This window comes from Ictalurus furcatus, chromosome 19 (genome assembly GCF_023375685.1).
Source record: "Ictalurus furcatus strain D&B chromosome 19, Billie_1.0, whole genome shotgun sequence".
Taxonomy (NCBI): Eukaryota; Metazoa; Chordata; class Actinopteri; order Siluriformes; family Ictaluridae; genus Ictalurus; species Ictalurus furcatus.
In genome coordinates this window covers 5,560,576-5,585,632 of record NC_071273.1, presented here as the reverse complement: position 1 = coordinate 5,585,632, position 25,057 = coordinate 5,560,576, and the positions used below count along the sequence as shown (strand labels likewise).

Sequence of the window (25,057 nt, the reverse complement as noted above, 5' to 3'; positions counted from 1 at the left end):
CCAACCTTAACATGGAGCTCACTTTGTGCACAGGGGCATTGTCATGCTGGCCTCTTAGTTCCAGTGAAGAGAAATTGTAATACTACGGTGTACAAAGACATTCTATACAATTGTCTGCTTCCAACTTTGTTTGGGGAAGAACTACATATAGGTGTCTACACCTGTGAATATTTGTTTAGTGCTTTCAGTTTTAAAAATACTCTTTATCTTTTTTCAGTTCCTGAGCCACCCACATCACTGACCATTAAAGATGTCGGCCCTGTTGGCACGGTAGAGGTGATATGGCACGCTCCTGCTAATGGGGACTATGATGACTTTGAAGTAAAATGGCTGCCTCAAGATGTGCTGCAGATGTCCAAACCAAACGCAATGCGACGCATCATCTCTGGTCTTTACCCTGGCAGGCTGTATAACATCAGCCTGTCCACTGTGAGCGGGGGAACACCAGGGCCTGTTACCTACAGCTCAACTATTTACCACTCCATCCGCACAGGTGAGTGCACACTCAGTCACATCCACACTGAACTGGGAGATAATTATACAGCTTTTATGATTTATTTTATTTTTATTTTTTTCCTGAGGCTGGTTTCTTACACATAGTTGCAGCCACAAGAGGGCATGTTTAACTGGGAAAACGTACATTGAGTCAGTGTAGAGTTGGCAGTCACTGACAAATGGTGAAGACCTTTTAAATTTAGGTCAGTTTAAAAAAGATGTTTTGAGGAATCTTGTTTGTGGTTCATTCTAAAGCAGAAAAAGTCTAAAGCGGGTTCTTAGGCTTTACAGTGCACAAGTTTATGGTTTCCAACACAGCTGACCCAAATTATGTAGAACTTTATATTTATAAATCAGCATTTACAGCTTAGTGGGGCCAAAACAAGGATCAGACAAAGAACAAACAATATCCCCACAAGGATACTGACTGCTCTGACCTTGTGGGGACATTTGGCTGGTCCCCACAAGAGAAACTCCTTTTTTTAAGAGCCATAACATTTGATTAGTGAGGTTAAGGTTAGGGTTAAATTTAGTGGTACTACAGCATTACTTAGCTGCAGTATGCCAATGGAGAGTCCTCATGAAGATAGTAAGACAAACATGTGTGTGTGTGTGTGTGTGTGTGTGTGTGTGTGTGTGTGTGTGTGTGATTGAGTGAGATTTTTGTGATGTTCTTAATAAACTCTGTCCAGCTCTGGAGAATTGCAGTTGGAACACGATAAGTTCAAGCCCAAGAAACAGAATAAGTGATCAGGGTCCAGCAGTACTGTCCTAGTTTTCTGAAAGATGTTACGCATTTCATACTTGCTGAGAAGTTTTGTTTAAGGACCAGAAATCAGGCTGCCGTCTGTGGAGAGCAGCTGGTGCTGGATAGCACCTCGTTTGTGCGTTGGCCCAAAATGAAGGAGCATACTGTTGTCAGAATTGTTCATGTTTTATTCAGTGCAGCAGATCCTCAGTGGTTCAGCTTTGCAGAGAAAACAGCACACGCAGAGTCCATTTTTAGATTGTAGACTAATAGGTTGAATTAGAAACATAGCGTTGGTGACATGCTTCGCTGGTAAACTACCTGCTGAATGTATTGATTTAGAGTGATTTAGAGTATTAAAGTTATGAGCTTTGACGAAACACAGACTGTCTCTTGTCGTATCTGGACATGCACATGTTTGATGTATAGACATTAGACTCCATTGTGAAAGCCATTTGTTCAACAAGTTCCTTCCTTCTTTATTCACAGTGATGCATGATTTTTGAATTATTCATTACAGTGTTGTAAAAGGACAATTACTGTCATTTGCTGATGAAGAGTCATGGAGAGTCTTTTGGTTCTGCTCTTGTTGTTTGGCGCCGCACTCAAAGCATATCGCTCCTGCTGACTGAACTGATTTGACTGATGAGTTGATAGCAGGCAGCTATTATGGGACTCTGGTCTTCAGTCTCTTGAGAGACTGAAGCATGTATTCACAAGAGACCGCTGTGCTTCCACTAGTCTGAGCCATTATCAATCGCCTGCCTCCCCTGGGCCATGAAACGGACCATTGATCCAAAGTCCTCCCTGAATCAATGTTTTTATTCAGGCAATTTTGTTTCAGAGTTGCAAATGGACTCAACTCGACAGTTTTCACCCATTTGTCTTTTTTCTTTTTTTATTCTTCCTGGTTTTGGTCCGTGCCTACTCATTCCCTGTTCTTTTTCTTCTTTTTTCTGTAATGTTCTTCTTTGGAAAGGAGCACAAAGAACTCTTGAGGTTAATGAAGTGTTTTAAGTAGATGATTGAGCAACGTTGACTCACTCTGTGTGAGAACAAATGCCACTCCTTAATTATTCCCCTCTTTACACTCCTTACCTCAGCAAGGTGCTGAGGATAGATGGGTAAGAGCAGGTCATATTAATCAAGAGCTTGGAGAGAGTCCATGTCTGTTCTTGAAGCAAAATGCTTGCACGCTGAGCTTGCTAATTCGCCATTGGTTATTATGTGGCCCACATGTAATATTAAAAATCCTGAATTTGCTGGAACAAATTGACAGAGTAAAATAATTGGCTAATTACTTTTATCATCTTTTAATTTGGCACATGCTTTGGATTTTTCAGTGTTTCACTGTTTCATGTTTGAGAGGACATCAGATGAGAACAAACTTTAACTTCAATTTAAAGGTGAAGTAGGTAAGATTAACGATCGATGGTTAAGTAGATGGGTTCGACGGATGCAGGTGCAGAAATTTCAAACATTTAATAAAGAAACAAACTAAATACAAAAGACACTATGACATAGAGGCAAAACACTGTGGCAAAGATTAAACATAAACCACAGAGACAAAAGCAAGGAAAGACAAACGTGAGACAACGAACACAGTGCAAACTGTGGCTATATGCAAAAAAGTGCTCCTTAACAAGAACGTGATTCAGGTGGAGGTGGTCATGTGACTGATGTAGTGAGGTGCAGTTGCTGCTGGGAACTGAAGTCCAGATACATGACACACGTCACCATTCCCACCCACCTTCACGAAGCCCCACCCCCTATTTATCTACAGGGACTCATAGAGTCTAGTCCATGTAAAATGACAAAAATGTGGCTATAAAAAAGTTATAAAAATCACTATATCAGCCTCCATTGTGTACAACGTCCAGCATGAAGTCTGTGTTCATTTCGGACCTGCCTTGTTGTGAACATCAATAATGACAAACAATAATACACTGATATAAATATATATATTTTTTTACCTTCAAAGGTGCTTTTTTTTTTTCAAAATAAGGTCTCTAATGGTAATAGGTGGGTTAAAGATTTTTTTTTCTCCTTGAGCCCATCCCCACCACCAATTCCACACCCATATTTGCAAGCTCCTCCCTCAGCATGTACATCGGCCCACAGAAAAGAGCGTCTATAAAATGATTGACAAAAGGAGCATCCAAACACAAAAAAATAATCCGGACTGGTTTTCCAAACAGGTTTTCTCAGCCACTTGATATATGCGTACTGAGGGCATGAATTAAATCATTATTTTTTTTTATCATGTTGTACATATGTTCCATGTGATTTATACAAATAAGAAGATGAAATTGACTATTGCACCTTTAATTGAATGTATTTGAGATGTGAAGTAAAAAGGTTAAACAGTTTCCTCAATCTGCTGCAAAGTATCACAATCACAAATCATAAACACTCTGGCTAAATACACTCATTAAATATTTTTTTAACACTGAATAATAAATTAAGTGTTGGAAAACTCATATCTAACCCCCTCCTCCACCCCTTCAGCTCCAGGACCAGTCCAGACCTTCCACTGTCATCCCATGAGCTCTAAGTCTCTCTCGTGCTCCTGGAAGCCTCCAGCATCTGATTACAGCGCTTACTTTGTGGAATGCAGGAGGCAAGGCTCCAAAGTGCCTGTGTACAATTACACACTGAGTGCTAATACCCAGTTTCAGCACTTCGAAAACTTAGAGCCTTTCAGGAACTACACAATCTCGGTTACGGTGATCTCTGGAAACAAGAAAGGTGCAGCCGTCCAGAACAGCACCTTCACCATGATCGACCGTAAGTTACATCTTTCTCATTGTTTACGAAATCACTAAACACAAGACAGATTTATCAAGCCTTAACCCTGTGATGATACAGCACTCCAAGGATGCTTGAGTAAAAAGCATCTGATTTCTTAAAACTAGCTTGATTATTTGTATAAGAGATTCATGCTGAATGATGACCTTCCTCTGAGAAGCTGGGAGATGCTGGATTGTGTGGTTATGGAGTTACAGTGTCAACACTTATTTTTTAGGTACCTATTAAAGAAAGAGCGTGGAGAAATATGTTTCTGACAAATTCTGGACTTCCCACTAATCTGCTTGATTAAACCAAAAACATTTTTGGAATTGTTCTTTTTTTTTTTTAAATACCTGACACAATGCAAACCAAAATCATCAGTTGCTTCAACCACACGTGGTACACCATACTTCTGTAGTACAGTGATATATAGATGAAAAATAAGAGCGAGATCCCGCACTGGTGAGCATTAAGTGTAGATTTTTGCATTGTTATTCTTAATAGTAAATGCATGTTAGACCTACTAGCATCTTTTTTATTATTATTTTTCCCCCACCCCCCACCCCCCTAGTGTTCCTCAACCTTTTTTTTTTTGCATTTAACAACGTACCAGTACAACAACAACAATAAAAACACATTACATTTAAATTATTCTGTTAGAAAAGTGGTTTAAAATGTAACAAAAATACAATGGGGTCCAAAAGTCTGAGACCAAATTATTTAAATTTGGAAATAAACGGAAGGTTTTAGAATTTTGATATATTTCAAACAGTCATGAACCCCTCCAACATTGTTGTTCCTCCGGGTACTTCAATTTCCTCCGCGAGTCCAAAGACATGCTTTGTAGGCATGCTTTGTAGGCATATCTAATTGTCCGTAGTGTGTGCATGGGTGTGTGAGTGTGTGTGATTGTGCCCTGCGATGGGTTGGCACCCAGTCCAAGGTGTCCCCCACCTTGTGACCCGAGTTCCCCTAGATAAGTTCCAGACTCCCTGCGACCCTGTGTAGGATAAGCTGTAAAGAAAATGGATGGATGGATGTACGGATGGATTCTGCACTATTTCTAGGTCCCTAAGGTTTTGCACAAACTTGTGGAGTCCATGTCAGCTCGAGTGCACACTGTCATTAAATTAAAGCAAAAAAGGGGATGAACTAAATACCAAGAAACTCTGAAATTCATGTAAATATTTCAAAGTTTCTACTTTTTACTCAAGTTGTTAATAATATAATTTTTTAATGGAAATTGTATTCAATTAGAAAAGAAAATGAGCAAATTGATCAAAAATCATCTTGAAATGAGAAAAATGTCTAGAAATAGGTTTACTAAATTTATATTTGATTTATCTTGTAATAGGAAATACTGGATACATTCGAATGTATGAATGAATTGTTATAAGGTTTAAATGAAGATGAATCCAAGTTTCCTAATATATATATTTTTTTTTCCCCAAGTTATTCATAAAAGGTTTGGATGCTCAGGGAAAGGATTCTAGTTACATTTTTGTAACATCAACTATAAGACATATGATCTCTCTCTATAGCACAACAGTTTAGTGGACTTAAAAAAGAGTACTTTTTGTCTACATTCTCTGTTTCATTCACCATTATAATGCCCATTAACAGAACATGTAATCTTGAGTACAGCATGTAATTATCTGTAAGTAATTCAGTCCTCAGTTGCACACAACAGTTTCTAGACTCATGGTGTTGAAAGATGTTACCTTTAAAAAGTTCCTCTAAAGCTTAGCATTCTAAATCTGTCAACATGATTTATATGAAGACTTCAGAGTAAATAAAAAAATAAAAAATGAAGTAAGAAGCTGGGAGATGCTGGACTGTGTGTTTACGGAGTTAACAGTTTAGAGCTTTTAAGCCAAATAATAAAGGAAGGGATCAGGAGAAATGTAACTGACGCAGATTCTAGACTTCCTTCCAACTGGGGTGATTAAAAACAAAAAACATGTTTTTGTTCTTTTCCTAAAATAGCTAACAAGTAATCAAATGCAAAAATAATCGGTTTCCTCACCGACATGTGGGACAAAGCACTGTTATTGTACAGTGAAATAAATTAATAATAATAATAATAATAATAATAATAATAATAATAATAAAAAGGTTGACTAGGAAAAGACCGTAGAGATATATTCTTAATCTCATTCTTAATTTATAATACTAACCCTGCAATCCACTGTACTCAGAACTAAAAAATAATAATAATAACAATAAATAAATAAATAAAATATCCAACAGTGGAACAGTCATTTAACTCGGAATTCCAAGAGTCAGGATCCTGGGGAACTCAGGGAAGCTTTCTTAGGTAATATTTCTCTTTAATAAACAATGTTTCAACACCGTGAGTCTTCTAACTAGATACTGCTGTGTGCGACTGAACACTGAATTGCTTACCGATAAGTAATTCACAGTTAATTACTGTACATACTGTACTTAAACAGATTACATGCACTGTTCAAAAATACAAAAATAAAGTTGAGTAAAATAGATGAAGCAAGAGAAATAAATGCGAAGTCGCCAGTGTAAAATAAAAAATATGAACTTTCTTCTTTCTTTCTTTGGTTTCACTTCAAAAATGATATCTTAGCAAGTGAAAATATTATGAATATAGTCAAATATTCAAGTATTTCCTATTGTAAGACAACAATAAACCAAGTATAAGATCATTAAACCTATTTAAATATATTTTTAGTCATTCTAGTCATTTCTAGACAGAAACAAAAGGCTGAATAATCTTATGTTTGATGTATAGTAATCTATATTTACTTTAATATTATTTAATCATTTATTATAAAGAAAAATAAGATCAATTTGCTCATATACAAGATATTTTCAACTGTTAAGATATAATTTTATTGGCATTTTTAATGGCATATTGTTGCTGGATGAGTAGAAAGATCGGGTAGGCTCATGGCTAGGTTTGGTTTAATTATTGTTTGTTACCTGTCCAATTTTAGATGTACTGTAAATATTAGTCCTATTTTGAAATAGTACTAAAGATATTTCACTTCTCATCCAACTAGTGAACAGTACTGAAAAAAAAAAAAATAAGATCACAATAAACTAATTATTAAACCTATTTCTATACATTTTACTGATTTCAAGCTTTGAAATTTCTAATTCTACTGGCAGACAATTTTGCTTCTTTCTAGAAATTATAGACTGCCAACAGAATAAGACTATTTCAAGCTTTAAATGAATACAAAATGTGTATAAATAGGTTTAATAATCTTGTAATGTGTTTATTCTAATCTTATAATAGTAAATACTAACTCAATCATAACATAGTTTCACTAAGTAAGACGTAATTTTTTGCAGAAGAAATTAGTACAGTACACACACACACACACACACACACACACACACACACACACACACACACACACACACACAGATCTGGATCACATAACTGGATTACCAGTCCAATTAAGATCGTTTAATGAGTAAAGAAAGGTGGAAAGCTGATGTTAAGGACCAGTGCAGAAGGACAGTATAGTCTACGTCAGCTCACCTGAGCTGCTGGAGCAGACGTCTCCTGGGAGCAGCTCCACAAGCAGACTTGAATAAAGATTCACTCAAATAGCTCAGGCCACCCGGGAGAAGGAGTGAGCAAGTGAAGTGCAGAGAAGTGAGGGAGCGGAGAATGACAGAAGGAGGGGAAGATGACTGCTGGTAGTCAGGGTGTTTAAGCTCATCTGCTTGGAGAGGAATGGCAGGGGAGAAGCGTGAGGTCACAGCTAACAGAATTAGACCAGTTCAGATGGAGCCGCATTAGACCACAAATCCTCCAGATGGCTACGACAGATCCGCGCAAGTGGAGCAGATTTATGGCTGTGGCATTGTGTTTTCTTTCTTCCTTTAAACAAGAATTAAGTAGCCAGATGCATATATTTCATATTTAAATGTCCATAACACTTTCATAAAAAAAAAAAAAAATAAAAAAAAAAACAGATATATTCTCCATTTCATTTCTAATCTAACACAGATTGTGCTAAAAATGACCGAATGTGCACAAGTTCATTACTTATGCACAGATATTTGGTCAGGCACTAAGTCTATATCAAATATATGTTGAGCTCCACATGCTGACGTTTCTGTACAAGTGTTTAAAGTTAAAAGTGAGGAGGTGGGTTATCACCTGTCTGAAATAAAACAATATGAAATAAAATAGAAAAATTATCTGCCAATAGAACAAGGCTCATTTACAGAGACGCTGAGTGGATCTTTGCAATCAATCAATTAATCAACAAACAAATAGCTAAATGAATAATAAACAATTAAACAAACAAACAAATAAATAATATATATATACAAAAATGTCTCTGAAAAAGATTTTTTCTGAAAGAAAATGGCGGTTTAATGTTTTTGTTGTTGTTGTTGTTGTTATTTGTAATAATCCTAAAGCTAAGAAGAGAGTAGAATTGATGAAGGCTTTTAAATGAAAAAGATGTTCAGCATTACAGTGGAAATGGCCCGGATGTCTTCTAATCTTTACAGAGTTTTTCCCTGACCTGTGATCTGTCCATGATCTGTCCCCTCTCTACTTCAACAAGTCTCATGAAGGTAAACAAAGAGGTTGCTCACTGACATAGGTCACTTCATGAAGGTGTTTATGTTTGCAGGGCCGCCGGTGCCTCACCCCACAGTGCGCATCAGTGAGAGAGCAGCCCACATAACCAAGTCCACCATTTTCTTCAAGTTCAACTGTAGCTGGTTCAGCGACACCAACGGGGCCATTCGTTACTTTGCCATTGTTGTAGCCGAGGCTGACGGTACGTCTACTCTGAAAACCCATACATGAGCTACTCTAATGAACATGAAAAAGCGTTTGTGTTTTAACTTGCATGAATGTTACAACAATGAACTGGGTGAAATACAAGTGTTACAGATTACACAACTGTGTTATTGTATTCCCTATCACACCCATCATCGAACAGATGTGTGTGTCAGTCAACATATTGATGAGATCTTTTTTTTGGCTTTTTTTAAAATACATTTTACCATAATAGTGGTACAGTATTAAAAAAAAAAACATCTTGGATCAGTGGGTTACTACTAATGGTTGTATATATGAGTGGACATCGTAACAGGGATTTAAAAGTGAAGCCAAAATGTCTCTGAGGTCCTCTAGTGGCTGGCTGCAGTACAATTTTTAACTCCGCCCATTCCCATGTTAGTGAACAGAAGAACGAGGCAAACATATGTTTTAAGTTATATCTCCACAAATAATTTTCAGGAATAGTGTTCCTTACAATAAATGCATTTTATAGGAGTGATATTTTTATATATGATAAATAAAACCTCACAGTTGATGATATTGACAGTCAAGTCTAATGAACGCACACATACTCTCCATCACACACCTGAAGCTCTGTAACAAAGCCATGTCCTGTTCTGCTGTAAGCTATTTAGCATTTTTCAGTTACGTTGTTCATTTTGATGTAAGCTGCAGCTCGTTATACTGATATTGTAACTTGCAAACCATCATGAGTGAACAAAGTGATGACATGCACCAAGGCACTAGCTGAATTTCATGATTTATTGAGACCTTAGCGAACACTGGGAGTAGACGGGTAAGGTTAGCCAGTCTCTCTTTTTCAAACACACTGCACTGACAGGATGAGGATAAAAGAGCTCAAATAATAGTTTGAGTTGAGTGTAAATGTTGACTGTTCTTTACCAGTATATTATCAGTTGGTACATTACATTAGCTATTTATACTTACATTGCTTGGATTTGCATGATGGATTTGTCAGTGTCAGCTAGCAAATGGTAGCTCTTGGCCCAAATCTGTGGAAAATCTGTGGTAATTTAGACAAATTGCAAGCTAATCAGAATATCGCAGAGTTTGCTTGATTTTGCGTTAATTTCTGCGATCGCAAAATTGCAAAATCCTGAAGGGACTGGTTACTACTAAGAGAAGATGGAATTTAGGATATAAAAATGTGCAAACCATATACAGTATTGTCTATAAACTCAAACACATGGTAATTCACAGGTGCGGAGCCTGTGTTGCCAGAACACAGGCATCCTCTGCCCTCTTACCTGGACTACAAGCACAACAGCTCAGTATTGGCTTACCAGACCAACTACTTTCAGAGCCTGTGCGGAGATGAGACGGATTTGGCCAACCGGGTGTTTGAGATCAACCTCGGGGCCGAGATGGACCGTCTGGGAGGAGCTTGTGAGCAAGACATGGAGCACAAACAGCAGGGGAGCTATTTCTGTGATGGACCCTTAAAATCCAGAACAGCATATAGGTAATGTGAATTTCAGTTAATGCAGGAAGAATTAGTCATAGTAAGTGCCTTTAACATCAGCGCCATTATTCAAAGTAAATACTTTAATAAAATATTGAACAACCAGGAGGTTTTGACATCCATCACAACTTTATGTCCAGAATAACTGAATGTACCCTTTTTAACCCATTTGGTAAAACTGAAATGATGTTCTTACTGTCTTTAAAAAAACACAGTTTATTTCTGTAGTATTTAGACTATCATTACTTGATTAGACCAAGAAAGTTTAGTCAGAAATGCTCGAGACCATGCCGCATCAGTCAGCATCACCATGTTAGATAGGAAGAGCAACACTTAATGGAAATCCTTACTAAAAATCTGGATAGTAGTGTAGAGTGGTTTTAAGTTTTTTAAATTGTAAATATTTCTCAAAACAGCCACCGTACAGTATACGAGCATATACACCATACAGGAATGAGTTAAAAGTGTTAAAATGAGCTGCATGGTTTGTTCCAGGCTCAGTGTTCGAGCCTTCACTCAGCTCTTTGATGATGACAAGAGGGAGATGTCTCATCCTTTGTTCAGTGACACATACCTCTCACTCCCGATCTGGACACAAGCAGGTGAGGCACGAATACACGCCACTGCTTCCTGTACTCATGTCATTGCTGCAGAACTATAAGGAATGCTTTTGGTCTTCCAATCAGAGCCGCTGGGAGGACTCGTCGAGGGCATCAGCGCTGGCCTGTTTCTCATTGGGATGATGATCGTTATAACTGCCTTACTGATCTACAGGCAGAGGGTCCGCAAAGTGTGAGTGTGTGCACTCAAACACACTACCCCCCCCCCCCCCACCACACACACACACATCCATTTCTTGCTTAAAGGCAGTCCATTAGTGGTGGTTAATGAGGGGACTAATGTTAAAGGGGAACAGGAAAGCTGGGCATCTGGAACACACAGCTAATTAAATGAAGAAGTGATGAAGAACAAGAGATCCATCTCCTGCTCCCTAATTTAATCTGTCTAATAGGTTGCTCTAACATGATAATTATTCAGCAAGTACCCACTGGACAGGTTTTCAGCTGTGCTGACATACAGTCAAGTTCAAAAGTTTGCATCGCCTTGATTTCTGAGTATAAAAATTCAATACATATATTTACTATAATTTTACAGATGCAAGATTCTATAGAACGTTATGGTGTTTTCCAGTACAGCATTACGGCAATTCAGTCAGCAGTTCAATAGCAAGCTCAACATTTTGGCTCCACGTTGGTGTGCTCTAGTTTATTCATTTTTATGGATGTGAATCGTGTCTAACGCTGCACTGAAAGCATGTTTACTGAGTAAAGTTTTATTTAGGGTGTGAATTTGGAATTTCAAAACCTGAAACCTGGCAACCTTCTCCATAAACTTCCAACAAGGTGTTCTCCATCCATCCATCTATCCATCCATCCATTTTCCATACCGCTTATCCTACACAGGGTCGTGGGGAACCTGGAGCCTATCCCAGGGGACTCAGGGTACAAGGCAGGGGACACGCGGGACAAGGTGCCAACTCATTGTCGGGCAAAATCACACACACATTCACACACTACGTACAATTTGGAAATGCCAGTCAGCCTTCAACGCATGTCTTTGGGCTTAGGGAGGAAACCAGAGTATCCGGAGGAAACCCTTGAAGCACGGGGAGAACATGCAAACTCTGTGCTCATCCTGGCAGGATTCGAACCCTTAACCTTTTGTAAAACAAAACTAAACAACAACAATGACAAAAACAAATACTCGGTCTATTTTTCATCTCCATATTCATTTAGAAAGCATCGTACACCTGTACATCATTATAAATATATTTACAGTATATACTGTATATTGATACAGTATCTTAACTTTTTTGTTACTTTTGCAATAAACATTGCTTCATTAGTGAAAGGATTTAGCTGTTAATTTGTACATTTCTCTGTGTGTGTGTGTGTGTGTGTGTGTGTGTGTGTGTAGAGCGGTGCAGGAAAGCCCTCTGGTGAGGATGAATATGTGGAAGGAGGTGCCCACCTCAGGGATGTACACAGGGGTCAGGAGGTATGAGGGGTTTTTTTTGTTTTGTTTTGTTTTGTTTCACTTTTTTTTTATGAAACTAATGCCTTATAGATGTTAATAAGTAGCTCTATACAGTCATTATCATTTTAATATTTTCTCATAAATACAGCAACGTCTTGTTATAAATGAAGAGGATACAGTTTTATGCTGAGTCATGCGTCAGTAATTCAGAAGTCTTAGGGAGTAAATCTAATGTCTTTATTACTGGCAGCCTCTGAAGTTAACTTGATATATTGACCTCTGAGGCAAGCTAAAAAAAAAAAAAAAAACTCTTCAGCTTTCTGGCCAGCATTTAATTTGATCAGGGAATGGATGATTTGACAGTTACGACTGACCTGGGTTCTAAATACTGTGTTCTTTAAGAAAATACTTCCCCTCAGCATGAGGAGAAATATTGATATGTGAGTGGAGCCAAAAGTGCACTTCTGAAGTGGTGACTGTGCAAAGAATGTGGTATCACAGTGAACATCACCCTGTTTGAATGCTGTATTTCCACACCTAACTTTATTGTTTCAAATGAATTAATAGATACAAGGCACTCTGGAAAAACAAAACAAACAAAAAAAAACACTGTACATGTAAATGTGTTTATGTACATGGTTCAGTTAACCAATTGACATGTAAGGTGTCTGCTTTCTAATAGTCAAAATGTTTGCCACAAGTTTGTCCATACATTTATGTAAAAAAAAATAAAAAATGGCCGACATTATCTATATGCCATGATGGATCAATGGAATGCCATTTCAGCTTATTATTGTGAACAACCGTGGATTGATCTGATTCCTTGTACACTTTAGGCTCAGGGGAAAAAAGAGTGCAAGTGAGACAGAAAGAGTACGAAAGAGAGAGAGAGAGAGAGAGAGAGAGAGAGAGAGAGAGAGAGATGCATCAGCTGTCCAAGTCAAACTCAGGCTATGTTTACACACAGGTCATCCCTGTCAGTGTGAGCGCTTACTGCCGGGCCTGATATAAATAAATTATTGAAAGTGCTTACACTGGGGTTTGAGTCGATGTCTGATGAACACAGACAGCTTGTGAGATTAATTTGGGCAGTAGAGTGAAAGAAGCTGGAATAAGCGAGCAATTTAATCACGCTTTCTTCTCCTCCTTTATTGCAGCAACCGCCGCTTATCCAGGTAAGCATTTTCCTCCTCATTAATATGCAAGAACATCTGAAAATGTAGATGATTTTTTTTTTAAAACAGATTGTGTCTGTGTGTGTTTTATTAGCCCCATCAAAGCAGCTCACTTCGAAGCTCATCTCAGTAAACTTCAAGCAGACTCCAATTACCTCCTCTCGGAGGAGTTCGAGGTAAGACAGACTTGAATTGGTTTTAGTGTCTACTGACACTGACAATAGCTGCACCTTTGAGCACAAAAACATTAGGGTCTGTTTACTCGTAGCTTTGCACAGATGCCACTTTGTCTCTCGTTCTTTCCAACAGGATCTCAAGGATGTGGGACGGAATCAGGCTTTGGATGCTGCGCGTTTACCCGAGAACCGATGCAAGAACCGATACAACAATATACTGCCATGTAAGTCGCCACCGTAAACAGAACCATACAGTGTCTTATCAAAATTAGGGTGTGAACATGTTAGGGTGTTATGTACAGGTATGTCCATATGTCCACAACTGATACACACTCACCTTCCTAGACTGACTAAGAGTCACATTTTCCTTTGTAGATGACGCGACCCGTGTGAAGCTCTCATGCTTAGAAGACGACCTGTGCTCTGACTACATCAACGCCAGCTTCATCCCCGTGAGTCAGCTCACCTTTACAAAACACCACTATAGCTGTTGATAGGTTTTCAGGTATCAAGGCTTTCTATTCACACTTTGTGCTCACTACATACGGTGTAACATAACGGTGTTCTAGTGCACTATATGCCCAAGGGAATGCTTTTTGAGATTCACAGAAAAAGAGTGATTCCAATAAATGCCTGTTGGACAGTGTTAACGACTTATGTGTAATGTCAGGACTTGTCACTGTTATAAATAAAGTATGCCATGACTCATGTGCATTCCTTGCAAACTTTGCACCAGGAACAATCAGTAACCAAAACAAAACTTCTGTCCAATTGAGTTCAATTTGATTTAACGGTGGACATTTTCACAGATCAGCTTTACACGAATCTGGATATGGATTTAGATTTAGATCCCTAATGAGCAAGCCAGAGGTGATGATGGCAAGGAAAAACTTCCTGAGACAGCAAAAGGAAGAAACCTCGACAGGAGCCAGGGTTGAAAGGAAACCCATGCTCTTCTGGGTGACACCGGATAGTGCGATTATACTGTAAATCATTACTCTTCCACAACTCTATACTATAAAGACAAACAGTACTAAGTGTGTGGGTTGAAAGAATCCTCAATAAGAGGAGTTTTTAAGCTTTAATATAGTATCCAAATTAAGTTAAGCACTGAATAATGACTGAGACTTGAACGTAGACTGTTTTCAGTAAAAGTGCAATCTTTAGGCTATTCAAGTCAATCTGTCCGCAGCAGTCTTTAGGGTAGGGTTTTATACGCAAACAGCACCCTCAAGGAAAAACCGATTGTATTATTAGTCTGTGTGGTAGGTTACTTATGTTGCGTTATGGTACGACTTGTAATTCCTCAGCTACAACCGGTAAACACTACCAAAAGCACCCCCTTCAACTTGAAATTTCAGCGAATCTTATCGACTACCAGTTCCTTCCCCGTTTACAGAGTGACGTCAAATCAACATGGCTGCTCACACTGTGAACAGTGTAAAGTTCCCCTTCTCTATTCTAACTAATGTAAATGAGTTTATAGGAGTACTCCTTACTGAAAAAAAAATAAACTATAGAAACCCTCACAGAATTTGTAATGGTTTTAATGGTTAGCTGATGGTTTGTAATGGTATTTGTAATGGAAACCATTCTTCTGTGATGGTTTCTATTATGTTTTTTTTGTTGTTTTATTTTTTATTTTTTTGCCCAGCAGGGTTAGCTTTAGATCAGTTAATATAGACAAAGTACTAGGTTAAATGTATAACACTGACCATATCATGGTTTTGAGAAGGTAATCATCAACATTAGCGTTATCACGAACGTTAGCGGGCTAGCTTGTTGCTAAGCAACTCGATATTGTCTGCTGTTGTTTCTGTGCTGCAATTTCAGTCCATAATGTTGCTTGAATGTTTGATGTCCACTATAATAGAACAGAACCTATAGACACTCAGGCCTGTAACTGTAAAAGTGTGGTTAAAGGAGCTTTTTACGAGCTTTATACGCTCTGACAGAACAAACAAAAGACACATTTACATGCACCGAGTTGAGAAACTATGTGATTACAAATTGCACGGCACACTCATGGCATTAAAAGAACACAACAGCATGATTAATAAGGTTAAAATCTGTATGCAAACCTGGCTGGTTGTCATGGATATCCCACATTATTTAAATATGTCATAACATTCTATATAGTACTGAACTTGTCCATATTACAGACATCTGACCCACATGTGAACAACAGAACATGCATTACACTTAATGTAGCCTATTCTAGACCCAGTTTATTCTCAGATAACTTGTATGTTATTATTATTACTATTTATTTATTGAACATCAGTAATGATGTGAAACCGATCTCTTGGTTTGTTTACCAGGGCAATAATTTCAGGCGAGAGTACATCGCCACGCAGGGGCCACTCCCAGGCACCAAGGATGATTTCTGGCGCATGGTGTGGGAGCAAAATGTGCACAACGTCGTCATGGTGACGCAGTGCGTTGAGAAGGGCAGGGTGAGTAGCAGAGAGAAAGGCATCACTGGTGCCATAGAAACATATCAACACACACACACACACACACACACACACACACACACACACACACACACACAAAATAAATAGAAAAAAAATCCCACAGGAAAGCAGAGTGGGGGAGACAGCCAGGGGATATTAGTGACTGATCATTATCATGAGCAGTTAGGGAAAATAGAGCTGGTGATTATGGAGTCAGATGGATTATTTGGAAAGATACAGAACAGATGCATGTTTCTGACATGTGACAGTGTGTGTGTGTGTGTGTGTGTGTGTGTGTGTGTGTGATTCAGGTGAAGTGTGATCAGTACTGGCCTTTGGACAGGGAGCCGTTGTACTACGGTGACCTCGTGGTCCACATGCTCTCCGAGTCCGTCCTGGCAGAATGGACAATCCGCGAGTTCAAGATATTCTGTGTGAGTGCAAGACTGACTGACACTGGATTTCCTATGCATATACGATTTACACACATTTTATTTCCCTCACAATATTTACAAATGACCATGGATAGATTTATAAAATGCAGAACAACATGAACCAAGCCATTGAGGTTTGAATATTCAGTTATCCATCTTAAAACCTACTATTCAGTAAATACAATACTTATATGAGAATATTTATAATTCAGAATACGCAGTTATGTTACTATCCCTTGGCCACTTTAACAGAAACACCTGGACACCTGCTCATTTATACAATTATCCAGTCAGCCAGTCATGTGACAGCAGCGCAAGGCTGTGCAGTCTCAGATGCTTTTCTGCTCACCACTGATGTAAAGAGTGGTTATTTGGGTTACCTGTCAGCTCAAAACAGTTTGGCCATTCTCCGCTGACCTCTCTCATGAGCAAGGCATTCCCACCCACACACAGTCCCGTACAGGATTTCGCAAAGGTTTTTAAAAAAAAAAAAAAAAATTATGATTATTGTCACAAAAAAATGGTTGGTTTTGCTGTGTTTTGCGTTTGATGTTTGTTGGTAAATGAAACCTTTTAGCTGTACTCATGTTCGACGCACATGAATTGAAGAGAGCTAGTAAAGTAAAGTAAAGTTCTCTTAGTAAAGTTTCTGAAACACTCAAACCAGCCACCACCATCTGATTCCAACAACCATGTCACGGTCAAAGTCACAGAGATCACACTTTCCCACCAGTCTAACAACTTTACTTTAGCTGTAAGGTTTTCTGTATGTTTTAGGAACTGTTACCATGATACCTCGTATGTTCAGGTATCTGTCAGGTTTTCTGTGTGTTTGAAAAACGTTTCTGAACAACGTCATTGCAACATTTTAAGAGCAGTACTCAAACGTTTGCATAATGTACGTTTTTGTGTAAGCAATGCCTTAAGAACAAGTAAACCATGATTACATCACATATATGTAGGAAGATTGTAACCTTTGTACAACCTGTAGAATGCATTACTGAATGCTCTGATAACATTAGCTGGATAGGTCACCAGTTATTTCTCTAGAATTGCTACTGTAATAAATTCAATTAGATCTTTTTTTTTAGGTAATCATTAATCCTACTGAGTGTGTGTGTGTGTGTGTGTGTGTGTGTGTGTGTGTGTGTGTGTGTGTGTGTGGATAGATAACCTTAATGTGTCATTTGATTAAGAAGTTCTGGCCTGTCCACATCAGTGCATGATTCTTTGTGTTATTTTTAGGAAGGCCAGTTGAGTTATCCGAGAATTGTACGTCACTTCCATTACACGGTGTGGCCGGATCACGGCGTGCCTGAGACCACCCAGTCGCTCGTTCAGTTCGTGAGAACTGTGAGAGATTACATCGACAGGGCGTCAGGCTCGGGCCCTACAGTGGTCCACTGCAGGTACAGGGAAACCTCACTAATTCATTTCATACACACCTTATTACTACTAAATATCTGTGTGACAGACCTCATATGGTAATTTTCATTTTGACATGCTCCGTGTTTTTCTGAACTGAAATAGCTTTCTCTTAGTAAAGTTATGTAAGGAATAACACATGAAAATATTTTTTATACAAAAATAAGCCACTTTGGATTGTTTATGTATAAACACACGGTCTGGAGTGTGTTATTCCGCTTATACCTCAGCGATTTGCCAACAATTACAGTGTTTAATTTATTAAGAAATGACACATCACACATTTTAATGCTTACAGTTAAGATTCAATGTTGTAGACAGTCCGAGAGACAAGTAAGTTCTTTATAGCTGTGATAAACATTCGTCGTCGTCCCCCCCCCCCCCATCTTAAAAAAAATGCAAATTATCACTTTTACCTCTGTCCTGAAGACTGTGCAAAGCACCATGGCTGTTGCAAAGAGCTGACACCTTAGACTCCTTCCATAAATATTAAATAAACATCTCCTAAAAATGAATAAATTCACCAACATCAATGTTTTTCTTTATCAAACAACACTTTTTTTTTTTTTTGTAATGAAATCCATTTATTTTCAATCTTAGATGATGCGGAGCGCCTGCCGTAGATATCCTTGTGTACGACCCGTTACTATAGAAACAATTGTGATTTAGAATGAGTGCACTTGTTAAAAGAGAGAGAGAGAGAGAGAGAGAGAGAGAGAGAGAGAGAGATCGAGGGAGAGACAATAATAGAGAATATTGCATTTAAAGATCCATTGAAAGATGATTGCTTACCACTACATTTGTAACCTAAACTAATAATGGAAAAACAACATTACTGCCCAATTGTAAAGACGTTTATAATGAGAAATGAGTTCTCATTTTAATTATCAGCATCATCCACATTAGTCTCTCGCCTTTAAACGACTTATCTCTGTCCACTTTTATTGAATTTCCTCTTATTAATGTGCTTTCTTATAGGTCGTTTAAACATTTTAAATCTTCGTTACAGTGTGTATCACTGTTTTGGTGATGATGATGTGAGAGTAGTGTGTGTGTGTGTGAGGAAATCACACTTAGCTAGAAGATTTCTAGCTTTGGCAGAAGATAAGGTTAGACAGTATAGTAACACGACCAAAAATATTTCCATGTCGTTTGTATTTAAATACTGTATAATGACACTTTTTCCCCTAACGTTTTATTGAAGTAGAGATGTCCGTGCAGATTAATGGCAGAAAAACTCGACCTGATTTTGCTTAGTCACTCTGAATTACAGTCAATGAACATACACGTGCACTTCCAAAAAGGGTCAACTATAACAATTATATTAATATCTAATAAGCTGTTGTATTAAGAAACTCAAGTAGTGCAATAGTGTATGCGCTATGTGCGTACGTATGTGTAAGAGGCAGAAGAAAATGAGTGAGAGACAGATAGAGAGAGAGAGAGGGTTAGAGAGAGAGAGAGAGAGAGTTAGAGAGAGAGAGAGAGAGAGAGAGAGAGAGAGTGGAATTCACATTGAAACACCTCCACACTTTCATATCCAGAGGTCATGACACAGGGGGGAGTGTGCTTCTGTGTCTTCCTCTGCAATGGGAGCTAATGTTATTGGATTTTGATCTTGGTGCGATTTACTTCATTACATTCTTCCCCTTTTATTAGTTTTCCTCTCTGCCCACGTTGCACGCAGCTCCTCCTTCTGTGCTACGCTAATGAAAATTGACACATGGCCACGGACGACAGATTAACCTGCTACACAGCACAAATCACTTTTGCATTTGAAAACCCTTGGTATTATTGGTGTATACGTTGATTATTATATTTATATGATTAATATAATTATATGTTGATTAGCCATCAGTCAGTCGCTGAGTACCAGATGACCGCAAATCATGTTCAGTACCTGTGAAGTGAAAGAGGGACCGACGCATTGGTCTCAATTAGTGAAGATAGATACCAAGATGGATTCTTTGACAGAGCTACTGTAGTCATATGCATATTTTACACTTATTCCCAACTTTAAACTGTCAGAAGTGGGAAAAGGTAATCTATCAAATTTTGCACATTGACCGTTAGGGGTTATGGCAAGCTCTTCAATCACGCTGCTCTAATTGCATTAGTTCCCTCAGTTACGCGAGGCCTGGTGCCGTATCTGCAGAAGATGATGGATCGTTGATGGCAGCGGGATTCTGATGGCTCGGTATATAAATCAATTTCTTAGCAATTGAGTATTATTTGAATTAGATTAAAATGGGAGTGAAATAAGGACCAGGATGAAGGAATAAAGTCCGGGAGCTGGAGTGTGAAATAACGCTAATAAATGGGTTAAGCTTTCGTTCTATGATGCTCTACGTCCCAACGATGCCACAAACATCCGTGGCTAAGTGGGAAGGATGGTGTATTCTTTCTCTCCCTATCAATCATGGTGACACTAGCCAATCGTGGTAGAGCAGCATGAGAAAAAAAATATATTTCTATGTCATTGTTATTTAAATATGATGAGACTTTTCCTTAAAGTTGGTGTCTGTGAGCTCATGTATGCAGAAGAGGGCGGATAGCCCTTTTCTCTGAGTGTGTTACACTGCCCTGTGATGCAGCATGAGCAGCAGTTTGAAAGGATGTGTTTGTCTGGCGTCATGTGTCTTGGAGGAAACATCACCTTCCTCGACTTCCTCGATAGTTGTTGTATGATGTGGAGAGCTGGCTAGTGGGTGGGAATTGGCAGGTGACCAAATTAGGAAGAAAATCCACAAAAATAATCAGTCACGTTGTTGGTCTTGTGCGTTTAATCAATCCAAAAAAGCAGCTTGTTCCAAACTTTTTTGGGGGTCAGGAAAGGGAAACCCTTTGTTGTAGAGTTCGGCATAGAACTTTTAAGTGGACAAACCAAAGAAACCTTTAACTGTGTGACTTGAAACCCTATGCTGCATTCGACTAAAGGTTGCAACTCATAATTTCTGACCACCAATTAGGAAAAACCAAAGATAACATCCCATTAACTTTCATTAACTAAACGAGTTATACTGTATATACAAGTATTCGCTTTAGATCAGTCAACACACAGACATATTCTCTTGTTAAATCTATAACACTGACTATACAGTTATTCTTCATAACTACATATCTTTTCTGTTTGTTTGACTGTATTTACTGAATAATATGATTTATGCTTATAGATAATGAAAACTCACTGTTCCTGTTCCTCCCCAGTGCTGGTGTGGGCCGTACAGGCACTTTCATCGTGCTCGATCGTGCTTTACAGCAGCTGGACAACCGCAGCACAGTCGATATTTATGGTTGTGTGTTCGACCTGCGGCTGCACCGCTCGCACATGGTTCAAACCGAGGTGAGTCTCCTGAGAGATTTAGCCATCACTTAAACCAATGACCTGGCAGCACATGCCCCCCAAACCAGCAATGTAAAATCAGTGCTCATAAAAATGTCCTGTCCCTGCAGAGCCAGTATGTGTACCTCCATCAGTGTGTGCGTGATGTTCTGAGAGCCAGGAAGCTTCACTGTGAACAGGAGAACCCACTTTACCCCATTTATGAAAACTTTAACCCTGGCTACTATAGAGGTGAGTTACTTTGTGCTGAGTTTTGTCTCTTTCAGATCTCAAATTTGACTAAACCCAGAGTAGTTTGAACAGTTAGACCATTGGAGCAGATATATATTTATATAATCAAACTCTCAGTTTAAGTCTATTATACAGTTTATTTTAGACAAACAAATTTACACCAAAAAAGAAGTCAGCCATTTTGGATTTTGTGCATTTTTAAATACTCATCCTATGAGATTCATCAGATTCAAACCAAATTTAGTCAGCATGATGTCACAATGTCCTGGATGATAAATTGCAAAGGGATTTCTGATATCTTAAATAGTGTTCCCATGGAGAGGCAAGTGATTAACATATTGGGTTGAAACGATTCGTACCAAATTTGGTCAGCATGATTTCAAAATATCCGTGATGCAAGATTTTGAGGGAACTTTTGATATCTTAAATGACATTGTGATAGCAGGGTGGCAAATTCCTTTGTGATGCCGTTCAAATGGGAAGTGTGGCATAATTTCACTGTAGATCATGCAGTGAAATGTTTTCAGCAATCAGATTGTTGTCTACATCCAACAGATACTTAACACCTTCGAGCAATTCTATTGTACGCCATGTCATGTGGCTCAAAGGTGACATGTGCAGTATGTTCAGTGACATTATATAAGAACATCTACATGCACTTGTTCATAAAACTGGCATTGCTGCACCCTTGGTGCTTGGGCCCGTCATTAGCTATTATTATTATTATTATTATTATTATTATTATTATTATTATTATTATTATTTACACCACTAGATAATTAACACTGGTTATCATTATTTGAGTAGAAAGCAATATATAGTAGGATAATAGGATCTACATTCAAATAAATACTCAAAGGAAGTCTTACAGCTATTTCTTTCTATATTTTTGCACATCAGAAAACTTCAGCACTGAAACTCGATTAAGGGAAGAGATTACATGATCGAAACGAGTATCAGAAATGAATGATGTGATGTAGTGTGACTCATTTTTTTTTTTTTTAAATGTCTGTCCTGCACTTTTATCTTATATTGCATTTATTGATTAATCTGCTCAGAGAAGTCATGTATATCTTAATAATCATGTTACATTCATTTCCTCAGATTTTGTGTACACTGGACATTGAGGACTGCGGACCTCTTGACAAATCACAGGAGAAGGAATTGCTTCTCGACATTAAGTCTAACTTTAATAACTGGTGCACTTCACTGCAAAAAATAATAGCAAGTGAAAATATCTTTAATATAGGCACATGCTTTTAGATGTGTTCACTCATTTTAAGCTTTGAATTTTCTTATTCGATTGGCAGACATTTCTGATACAGTACTTTCTAGAAATAAATGCTTAAAATTAGAAAAAAAAAAATATCTGCAAATATCTTGAAGCTTGAAATTGGGAAAATACATCTAGAAACAAGTTTAATAATCTTACATTTGTTTTTTTTTGTCATCTTAATAACAAATACTAGATAGATTTGACTATATTCAAGATATTTTACTAAGATGCCATTTTTTTTGCAGTGCAAAGGGATATAGCATTTATTTTTATACAACCTCTTCAAGACATATTTAAAATGTTAACATTTGCTGTTTATGGATATTTATGTATTTTATCAATTTTATCCTTTTGTTAATATAAGCACTGAGTCTTCCTATAATTATTTTTCATATTATTATCTATTATTTTTACAGTCTAATTGTTTTATTGGAAATTGAATTTGCCTTAATGCTTTAATGTGAAGCAGACTGATCTGAATTTCACAGTTGATCTGATTGGTGATTGGGAATCAGTAAATGACCAAATTGGGAGAAAATGGGGTAAAAATGTTTAAAAAGCAAAATAGTAATCTTTCTCAATAAGGCTACTCATGTATAGCCTTAGCCCTGTCCCTAAACAACCACATATGAACAGCACTGGTGAGAAAAGCACTGCTTGCTGTCACACTACCTCCAAAAAGGTTAAAGGTCTGTGTGAGTGAGATTATGACAGCTGAATCCAGAAAGCCATCAAATCTGCTGTGGATTTACAGGGAAAGACCCTGAAGCCGTGCGGGTTTCAGACCACGTAACTCCATCCAGCTTTTCTGTGTGTATTCTCTCACACACCTTTGCATATTGCTATATTTTCTTCCAATCCGTGGAATTATAACTAGAAAAAATGCTTTAAATGCTATAAAATGGCTTCCTCCCATTTCTCTCACCAACGTTGCATTTATCATGGCACATTTTATCAGACAAAAACACGTATGAGAACTTACTTTGAGCACAGTTTCATGCATATTCATTATATTTTTGTATAAACACTATTTAGTTAGCAAGGAAATTGTGTTCACTCGTGACCTCTAAAAGAGCTGGCTTGAGTTTATGTTGATTCGAGTGCTTTTATTTTTCTGACTCATCAAAGGCACCAATACAGAAAACGCAATGAGTTCAAATAGACAAGAAGTTTTTGCCCCAATCTAACATATCCCGTCAAACATCAGCCTAATCTAACCTGACCCTGATTTTCTGACATTGATTTAGATCTGTATGGTAAAGTCTAAGCTCAAGATGAAAGCACTTAGATTAAGTGATTGATTAGATTTGAATAAGTCTAAATAAGCACTTTTTTCCCTGTGGACCTCAGAACTGTGACATGAAATAATGTGCTCAAAATCACTGCATTGCCAAAGAACCAACATCTTAGCAAGTAAAAATATCTTAAATATAGTCCGATCTATCTAGTTTTTTAGTATTATAAGATTCGAACAAATCAAATATAAGATCATTGAACATATTTCTAGATATTTGTTGCTGATTTCAAGCTCGATATGAGTAACAATGACTTGGAATAGGTTTAATAAGCTTATACTTGGTTTATTATATGTTTATTTATGTTATGATTCAAAATATTACAGCATATTCAAGATATTCAAGACATTTCTGTGTATTTACTGTTCACTGGCTACTTTACTATTAACATAAAGTTCAAACTCCATTTTAAATGCTGTTGGGTTGCAACTACCTCACAGAGCAGACAGGTATTTTGTCATTTTAAAAACAAATGAGATTAAATAACTAATAATTATTGTTAATTAAATGGTATTTGAGTGGTATTTTTTTGTTAAAAACCCAAACAAACATGCATCACGCCGCTAAGTTGTTATTTTCCAATAACAGCACATCCTGATGTGTTTTATTTCTGTATTTCAATTTGCTAGCAATTATTAAAACATTGTATTCATAAAAAAAAAATAATAATAAAAAAAAACATATTTTATATCCGTTTAAAGTTACCTTTAATGTGTTGGACCATCCATGGAGCAAGTTCTCTTTTTAAAAATTCAGATTGGATTATGATGTGAAAGTGTTTTCTTTTCCCATAGTTACAGGGATAAAACTAAAGGTTTGAGTGTTGAAGAAGCAAGCAGTGTGAATCATGCTGTTTATAAACGTGGTCCATCTGAAATGTCAGTTTCTGTCATAGAGGAGGAGA

The 25,057-nt window shown here is 37.7% G+C and overlaps 1 protein-coding gene across 1 annotated transcript in view; it reads left to right on the top strand.

Annotated features, from left to right (window-relative positions):
• ptprb (protein tyrosine phosphatase receptor type b) overlaps positions 1–24,299 on the top strand; it is a 48,351-nt gene extending 24,052 nt beyond the window's left edge. Inside the window, exons 15-31 of the mRNA XM_053649959.1 lie at positions 218–493; positions 3,752–4,030; positions 8,668–8,817; positions 10,044–10,305; positions 10,801–10,907; positions 10,992–11,097; positions 12,283–12,363; positions 13,500–13,517; positions 13,612–13,693; positions 13,827–13,917; positions 14,069–14,145; positions 16,015–16,149; positions 16,461–16,583; positions 17,829–17,992; positions 21,216–21,351; positions 21,462–21,582; positions 22,687–24,299. Of these exons, the coding sequence (XP_053505934.1) occupies positions 218–493; positions 3,752–4,030; positions 8,668–8,817; positions 10,044–10,305; positions 10,801–10,907; positions 10,992–11,097; positions 12,283–12,363; positions 13,500–13,517; positions 13,612–13,693; positions 13,827–13,917; positions 14,069–14,145; positions 16,015–16,149; positions 16,461–16,583; positions 17,829–17,992; positions 21,216–21,351; positions 21,462–21,582; positions 22,687–22,709 (2,231 nt within the window). The 3' untranslated portion in view covers positions 22,710–24,299. The remainder of the gene's footprint in view (positions 1–217; positions 494–3,751; positions 4,031–8,667; positions 8,818–10,043; positions 10,306–10,800; positions 10,908–10,991; positions 11,098–12,282; positions 12,364–13,499; positions 13,518–13,611; positions 13,694–13,826; positions 13,918–14,068; positions 14,146–16,014; positions 16,150–16,460; positions 16,584–17,828; positions 17,993–21,215; positions 21,352–21,461; positions 21,583–22,686) is intronic.
• Positions 24,300–25,057: the final 758 nt, after the last annotated feature.